Source organism: Trichechus manatus, unplaced genomic scaffold (genome assembly GCF_000243295.1).
Source record: "Trichechus manatus latirostris isolate Lorelei unplaced genomic scaffold, TriManLat1.0 scaffold00059, whole genome shotgun sequence".
Lineage (NCBI taxonomy): Eukaryota > Metazoa > Chordata > Mammalia > Sirenia > Trichechidae > Trichechus > Trichechus manatus.
The window spans coordinates 5,840,355-5,848,895 of NW_004443995.1; the positions used below are offsets into that span (position 1 = coordinate 5,840,355).

Genomic DNA, 8,541 nt, shown 5'->3' on the forward strand with positions numbered 1-8,541 from the left:
GGATTTGAACTGCCAACCTTTTGGTTAGCAGCTGAACGCTTAACCACTGCGCCACCAGGGCTCCAATTTTAGGTTAGTAGTTGAGTGCAAACAATTTGTGCCACCCAGGGACCTTTGGTATTGTATATACCCATCATCATTTCCCAAACTCTCCACCAGAAGTGTAAATTTTTTCTGAATATGTTCAGACATGTCAGGCATTGTGTCAGTACTCTCTTTTTTGGAGCCCTCTACCCTCTTGCCCCAATCTGGACTCCTGCACAGCTGTCATCTTGGCACTTCCCTTTATGATTTTCTTCAAGATTCTCTTCTCTGTTGCATACCCTCTTTCCTGAATCCCATGTTTTGCTGTTTTTTTCCCTCTTCATTTTGATGAAGCATATTCTCTTCTGGCTTCCTGAGAAAATGTGCATGAGAGGTAACATTTTTGCTGCTTCGCATGTTTGAAAATATCTTATTTATACCCCACACTTGATTCATAGTTTGTGTATGGGTAGAATTCTAGGTTGGAAATAAGTTTCCCTCAACATCTTGAAGTCGTTACTCCGTTTTCTTGAGCTTTCAGTGTTGTTAGTGAAAAGTTCTGTCATTTTGATTTCTGCATATGTTAGTTATCTATTGTTGCATAACAAATCACCCTGAAGCTTACTGGCTCGAAATAACAAACATTAATCTCACAGTTTCTGTGGGTCAGAAATCAGGTGTGACTTTGCTGGATGCCTCTGATGAGGCTGCAATCGAAGTATGGGCTGTAGTCTCATCTGAAGGCTTGACTGGAGCCAGTTTGCATCCAGACTCACTTATGTGACCCTTGACAGGCCTCGAGTCTTCACTGGCTGTTGGCTGGAGACATCAATTCCTTGCCATGTGGGCCTCTCCATAGGGCTACTAACGACATGGCAGCAGTGGCTCTGAAAGAGAGCCCAGAAAGTGTTTGTGACCCAAAAAACTTAGAACAAATTCTCTGACTGAATTTTGGAGATGATTTGGCAAAAAATGAGAAAAGCATCTAACAGTGCCTGTCTCTATAATTTCTTTTTCTACCTCTATGCCCTGTCCCTAGTAGCTCCTAGTTCTAGAGTGAAAGGTGACCTAGGATTTCCTTTTGCCCTGCCAGTTTACCACTTTCATTTGTCTGTTGGTTCATCCAGGAAGTCATTTGGATATTTATTGAGAACCTGTCTGCATGTTAGACACTAGCTAGAACTCACGTTGTTAAGCAGTGTGCTGCTGTCAGTATCCACTGCTCAGTGATGAGGGAACCTCCACAGATGTGGGTCTGGCCCATGCGCAGGCTGACCTGCCAAGGCCAGTGTCCCTTAACAGCATCCTGGCCACCCACAATGCGGCTTGTGTATGTAGGTCGTCCACACACTAGAGAAAGAGGAGAGAGGGAAATGTGGAAATCTGGGAGTTCTGTTCCTCTGGTCCCATCTTTCTAAAACAAAAACCCATTGCCATCTAGTCGATTCCAACTCCTGGTGACCTCACGTGTTACAGAGTAGCACTGTTCCGTAGGGTTTTCTTGGCCGTAATCTTTATGGAAGCAGATTGCCAGACCTTTCTTCCATGCTGCTGCTGGGTGGGTTCAGACTGCCACCCTTTAGGTTAGTAGTCGAGTGTAAACTTTTTGTACCACCCAGGGACCTCCCATCTTCCCATCATCCCCAAACTCCCATCCATTCCCAGGACCTGAATCCTCCCAACACTCCATATGGCATCCTGTTCCAGTTCCAAACCCAGGAATCCTGGGCTGAATTTGAGACCACTCACCAGATTGCAGGTATTTCTCTTTGGGAGAAGAGTGCCTTGGGTGAGACCCTAAGAAAGACACGCTGGGTTATTAATATGTAATAACACATCTTATTTATACATTAATTGAACAGTGAGGCTTCCCATGTATTTAAATTCCTCTGATTGGTGTCAAAGGCCAAATTTTTACAAATGTCAACCAAGTAGTGGGAATCTTGATAATTATGTACGTACCTGCTTCTTTAGCAATATGCATGGAACATGGTTTAAATATTACTTGATGATTCAAGGTTGTCATCAGGAGTATGAGGTCTGTTAGGTTGTAAATAAAATGATGCCCTCAGATGCTTTTGAGGTTTATAAGCCATTTACCTTTCTGCTGTTTTCTTTAGCTGAATTGACATTTTGCAATGTTTATATATTCTGCCTCTTTGCCAGCTGTTACCTTTTTGCTACTGTCAACCTACCCTGCTCTTAAATCTCTGTTGGCCAGAAAAATAACGAACAGACTTATGTCTGAAAGCTTTGAATTGAGTTTGGACTTCCGGCCCCCTCTTCCTGGAATGTTCTTTTCCTAGATCTTCTTAGCTAACTCACTCGCCTCCTTCAAGTCTTTGCTCAAGTGACTTTTTAGTGAGGCCTTCTTTGACTATTCTATTTAAAATTACAACATGTCCCCTACCCCTGTACTCTGGATGTTCCTTTCCGTTCGTAGTATTTATCACCTTCTAACATGTTTTACAGAGCTCTGGTGGTACAGTGGTTAAGAGCTTGGCTGCTAACCAAAGGTTGGCGGTTTGAATCCACCAGCCCCTCTTTGGAAACCCTATGAGGCAGTTCTCTTCTATCCTGTAGGGTTGCTGTGAGTCGGAATCAAGCTGACAGCAATGGGTTTTGGTAACGTTTTAAGGAGCCCTGGAAGTGCAATGGTTAAGTGCTCTGCTGCTAACCAAAAGGTTGGCATTTCAAACTCACCCAGTGGCTCAGCCGGAAAAAGACCTGGCAGTCTGCTCCCATAAAGAATACAGCCTAGAAAACTCTATGGGGCAGTTCTACTTTGCCACATGGGTCTGCTATGTGTCAAAAATCAACTTGACAGCACCTAACAACAATATGTGTTGTAATTTGCCTATTCATATGTGCATGATTACTGTTTGTTTCCAGTATTTTGATTCCTGCTAAATCCAACCATAAGGAGCTCTGATGGTGCAATGGGTAAAGAGTTTGGCTGCTAACCAAAAGTTTGGTAGTTCGAACCCACCAGCCAGTCCATCGGAGAAAAGACCTGGCGATCTGCTCCCGTAAAGATTACAGCCTAGGAAACTCTATGGGGCAGTTCTGCTCTGTTCTATACGGCCTCTGTGAGTCAGAATTGACTTGATGGCATATGACAACATATCTAACCATGAGCCTTGAAATCCTGCCCGGCATATAGTAGCTCTCAGGACTATCTCAGGTCACTACACTCATAAGTAACATCCAGTCAGTGAGGTGTCGTGTTATTCTACATGATGCTTTTTTAAAAAAGTTTTTAATTTTTATTGTGGTGAAATATATATAACAAAACATTCAGATATTTCTATGTGTAAATTTCAGTGACATCAATTACATGTGTTGAGGAATAGTCACCACTATCCATTTCCAAATTCTTTCATCACTTTTAACAAAGACTCTGTACCCCTTAAGCAATACCTCCCCATTTCCCCCTCCCGCATACCTCTGGTAACCCTAGTGAACATTGGTCTTTTAAGCGTTTGCTCTGGATATTTCGTACAAGTGGGATCATACCATATTTGTCCTTTTGGGTCTAATTTATTTCATTCAACATAGTGTTTTCAAGATTCATCCATGCGGTGGCATGCGTCAGAATTCATTTCTCTTCACGGCTGAATAATACTCCATTGTATGTATATACCACATCTTATTTATACCTGATGCTTTCTTGAGCCAGAAACCTCTGCCTCTCCCCACCTCACCCCAGGGGCTACCTGAGATCCCTAGCAGAAGGGATAGCAGGAAAGCATGCACAGCAGGGCCCATGTCTCTGTCCTCAGGATCAGCACGTTCTGTTTCCTGAACTCAGCCCCTAGGGAGGAGCCGGCCTGGGAACCGCAGGAGAAGGGGGCAGGACCGTTTCCTCCTGGATAGATTCCTCTGCTTCACCCCTTCTCTCCTTCAGTCTTCACCCGCTGCCAGATACTGAGGGACCAGACTTCAGAAATGCAGCTGCAAGACTCAGAGGGAGGTGCTGGGGCCTGAGGCGCCCCCTGCTGTCTAGGAGGAGCAGGGTGTCTCCAGCAGCCTCCTGCCTAGGGCAAGTGTGAGAGGGCGATGGAAGGAGCGGGGCCCTGTCTTTAGCAAGATGACCAAAGATGGACAGGATTCTTCCAGAGCAAGAAATGGAAAAGAGGAAGGGAACCCAGTACCTGGCTGATTTTTCCTAATGTTTTTGTTTTCATCTTTATTACAGTGTCAGCCAGAGTATACTGCAAGTCAGATGTCCTGAGAAATAGACTCTGATCAGAGGTGTGTGTGCAGGAAGTTTACTGGGAGGTGGTCAGTGGTCTCAGGATCAACACCTGAGAGAGAGATGCGAAAGCAGAGTTGGGCCAAGGAGAGGTTGAACTGCAGTGCATTTGTAACAGAGGCCTCAGCCAACCCCACAGGCTGCCCTGGAGCTGGGGTGCCCTTCAGAGATGTCCTGAACTGAGGCCCTTGGACCTGTGCATAACTGGATGCGGGCATTACCTTAGGTGAGGTGGCTCTGCCGGCAGTGGAACTTAGCTGTCAACTTTCACCAGCCAACACTCCTGTCTACTAAGGGAATGAATGCTCAGCCCTGAGGGGGATCTGGGTGGCATCCCACAGCATCCACTACAGAATCCATCTCTGTGCCTCTTATGCTTTCCTTACCAATTGTACTAGGCCTGTACCTGGTGGTGCAGTGGTTCAGCACTCTGCTGCTAACCAAAAGGTTGGCAGTTCAAATCCATCAGCTACTCCTTGGAAACCCTGTGGGGTAATTCTACTCTCATGTGGGGTTGCTATGAGTCAGAATCGACTCAGCAACACCCGGCAACAACAATAGGCCTGTGGAGGCAGAATTCCGTGAGCTATTACAGCATGTTATTATTCTCTTGTAGCTTAAAACGTGGGAGGTGTGAAAGAAACACATGAATATTTAAAAAATAATAGCAGATCAGGAAACATAGCAATTTTGGTAAGGCTTATTCAGTTGCAAACAGCAGAGACCCACTCAAGTTAGCTTGAACAGGTAGGGGATTATTATTCTTATTTTCTTATTTCTACCTTATGTTTTTTACTATGATACTTTAGATGAAGGTTTACAGAACAAACAAGTTTCTCATTAAACAATTAATACACATTGTTTTGTGACATTGGTTGCCAACCCCACTACATGTCAGCACTCTCCCCTTCTGGACCTTGGGTTCCCCGTTACCAGCTTTCCTGTCGATAGGGGATTATTTTAAAGATACTTATGGAACAACAGGAGTCCCTGGGTGATGCAGATGGTTAATGCCCTCAGCTGCTAACTGAAAGGTTAGAGGTTTGAGTTCACCCAGAGGTGCCTAAGAAGAAAGGCCTGGCAGTCTACTTCCAACAAATCAGCACTGAAAACTCTATGGAGCACAATTCTACTCTGGCACATGCTGGGTCGCCATGAGTTGACGGCAGCTAATTCTACGGAACAATAAGGAGCATAGGGTAATAAGGGAATTTGGAGCTATCATAGGTCAGACCTAGAAACCAGAGCTGGAAGGGAGCCCTGGATTCATGATGGTTCGAGAGCACTCATAGCACTACTACCAACTCTCCAAGTTTTTCCTTATTTTCAGTACAGATTCCCAAGAAGTATTATTTGGTACAGATTAGCTTTTCTAGCAAAGACATAGGTTCTTGGTTATAGATTAGTGCCCTTTGGGTTAAGTGTCCGTAAGTGGACTATAAGGAGGGAAGACAGAGATGCAGAAATACGGCCAGCTCTAAGCAGCAGGGAAGGAGCCCTGGTGGCATAATGGTTAAGTGCTCGGCTGCTAACTGAAAGGTCGGTGGTTCGAATCTACCAGCGGGTCCACAGGAGAAAAGACCTGGCAAGCTATTTCTGAAAAGATGACAGCCTAGGAAACCCTATGGGGCAGTTCTGCTCTGTCCTAGAGGGTCACTGTGTTGAAATCGACTCAGTGGCACACAACAATGACAAGCAGCAGGGACTGTGTGGTGAGGGGAGGTGCCGGGTTTGCTGTATCTTAGTACAGTAGCATAAGCATGTTTACCTCTTTAAATACATTAAGATTTTAGATGTGAATGCTTGAAAAAAAGATCAGTTCTCCATTTACTTGTTTACTGACTGCCACACTATTAATTCTTACCTTGCTCGTGTTTTTCAGATCCGTTTGTCTTCATTTGTGTCTGCATGACTGGGATTAAAATCTACTACTATTATATTCGTGTTAGTTTCTCTCTACATTTTTAATGGTTCTTGTTTTTTATATCCTATCTGTATTATTTTTGTGGTTTACACATTCACTCTTGTTATGTTCCTGTCACTAACAGCACTTTTTTAAAATCATTATATAATGACTTTCTTAGTGCCTTTCACCTTAATTCTTTCTGAAATTAATATTGCAGCCTGTGAATTTTTTTCCGCATTTAATTGAGGGAAAAATTTTCTTATTCATCTTACAGCCATCCATGTGGGTATTCCAATTAATTTATGGTATCCACAGGCAATTTAAGTATTTAGTTAATTTATTTAAGTATAGCTTTTTAAAAATCTCTAACCTGTGTTAGAGATTTGCCTTCAAGTCAAGTTTGGAGTCAAGTTATCGTATTAGTGATTTTGCAAAGATACCAAGACTCTGTACACATCTTTCTGTTGACTTATTACAGGAACAGAAATTTGACAAGACACTCCTTTCCCTCTGAAGATCTTGTGGTTGTCCCAGGTCTTTGGACTTTATACCCCTGAACAACCCAGAAGTCACTAATTTATACCCTTTAAATGTAACCTAAATGATTATTGGATTGCTTGCAGAATCTATTCTTCTCTCTTTTATTTAAATGTTTTATGAAAACATGTCTTGGAATGCACACATCCAAAAAGAAGAAAGGACCAAAATCAAAACATTAATCCTACAGCTTGAACAATTAGAAAGAGAGCAGCAAAAGAAGCCCACGGGCACCTGAAGAAAGGAAATAATAAAAATTAGAGTGGAAATAAATGAAATGGAGAATAGAAGAACAATTGAAAGAATGAACAAGACCAAAAACTGGTTCTTTGAAAAGATCAACAAAATCAATAAACCAGTGGCCAGACTGACAAAAGAAAAACAGGGGAGGAAGCAAATAACCCAAATAAGAAATGAGATAGGTGCTATCACAGCAACGCAACTGAAATGAAAAGAATCATAGCAGAATACTATGAAAAATTGTACTCCAATAAATTTGAAAACCTATAGGAAATGGACAAATTTCTATAAACACACTACCTGCCTAAGCTAACAGAAACTGAGGTAGAACAACTAAATAAACCTATAACAAAAGAAGAGATTGAAGAGATAATTTAAAAACTCCCAACAACAAAAAAAAGCCCTGGCCCTGATGGCTTCATTAGAAAATTCTACCAAACTTTCACAGAAGACCTAACATCAATACTACTAAAGGTATTTCAGAGCATAGAAAAGAATGGAATACTCTCAAACTCATTCTATGAAGCCAGCATAACCCTGATAACAAAACCAGGTAAAGACACCACAAAAAAAGAAAATTACACACCAATATCCCGCATGAACTTAGACGCAAAACTCTTCAACAAAATTCTAGCCAACAGACTTCAACAACATATCAAAAAACAAAATTCACCATGACCCAGTGGGATTCATACCAGGTATGCAGGGATGGTTCAACATTTGAAAAACAATCAATGTAATCCATCTCATAAATAAAAGACGAGAACCACATGATCTTATCTATCGATGCAGAAAAGGCATTTGACAAAGTCCAGCACCCATTCATGATAAAAACTCTCAACAAAATAGGAATAGAAGGGAAATTCCTCAACATAATAAAAGGCATTTATACAAAGCCAACAGCCACCATCATCCTAAATGGAGAGAGTCTGAAAGCATTCCCCTTGAGAACGGGAACCAGACAAGGATGCCTTTTATCACCACTCATTCAGCGTTGTGCTGGAGGTCTTAGCCAGAGCAATAAGGGAAGAAAAAGAAATAAAGGGCATCCAAATTGGTAAGGAAGAAGTAAAAGTATCCTTATTTGCAGATGATATGATCTTATACACAGAAAACCCCAAAGAATCCACAAGAAAACTATTGGAACTAGTAGAAGATTTCAGCAAAGTATCAGGATAGAAGATAAACATACAAAACTCAGTTGGATTCCTCTGCACCAACAAAGAGAACGTTGAAGAGGAAATCATCAAATCAATACCATTTACAATAGCCCCCAAGAAGATAAAATAAATACTTAGGAATACATCTAACCAGAGACGTAAAAGACCTATACGTTGAAAACTACAAGATACTACTGCAGGAAACCAGAAGAGACCTGCATAAGTGGAAAAACATACTTTGCTCATGGATAGGAAGACTCAACATTGTGAAAGTGTCAGTTCTACCTAAAGCAATCTACATATACAATACAATCCTAATCCAAATTCCAATGACATTTTTTAACGAGATGGAGAAACAAATCATCAACTTCATATGGAAAGGGAAGAGGCCCTGGATAAGTATAGAATTACTGAAGAAT

General features: G+C 41.9%; 1 protein-coding gene across 1 annotated transcript in view; it reads right to left on the reverse strand.

Annotated features, from left to right (window-relative positions):
* The window catches only part of PRSS48 (serine protease 48), a 14,361-nt gene extending 10,569 nt beyond the window's left edge, over window positions 1-3,792 (reverse strand). The window contains exons 1-2 of the mRNA XM_023733480.1: window positions 3,741-3,792; window positions 1,212-1,374 (exon numbers count right to left, since the gene is read on the reverse strand). Coding sequence (XP_023589248.1) covers window positions 1,212-1,374; window positions 3,741-3,792 — 215 coding nt within the window. The remainder of the gene's footprint in view (window positions 1-1,211; window positions 1,375-3,740) is intronic.
* Window positions 3,793-8,541: the final 4,749 nt, after the last annotated feature.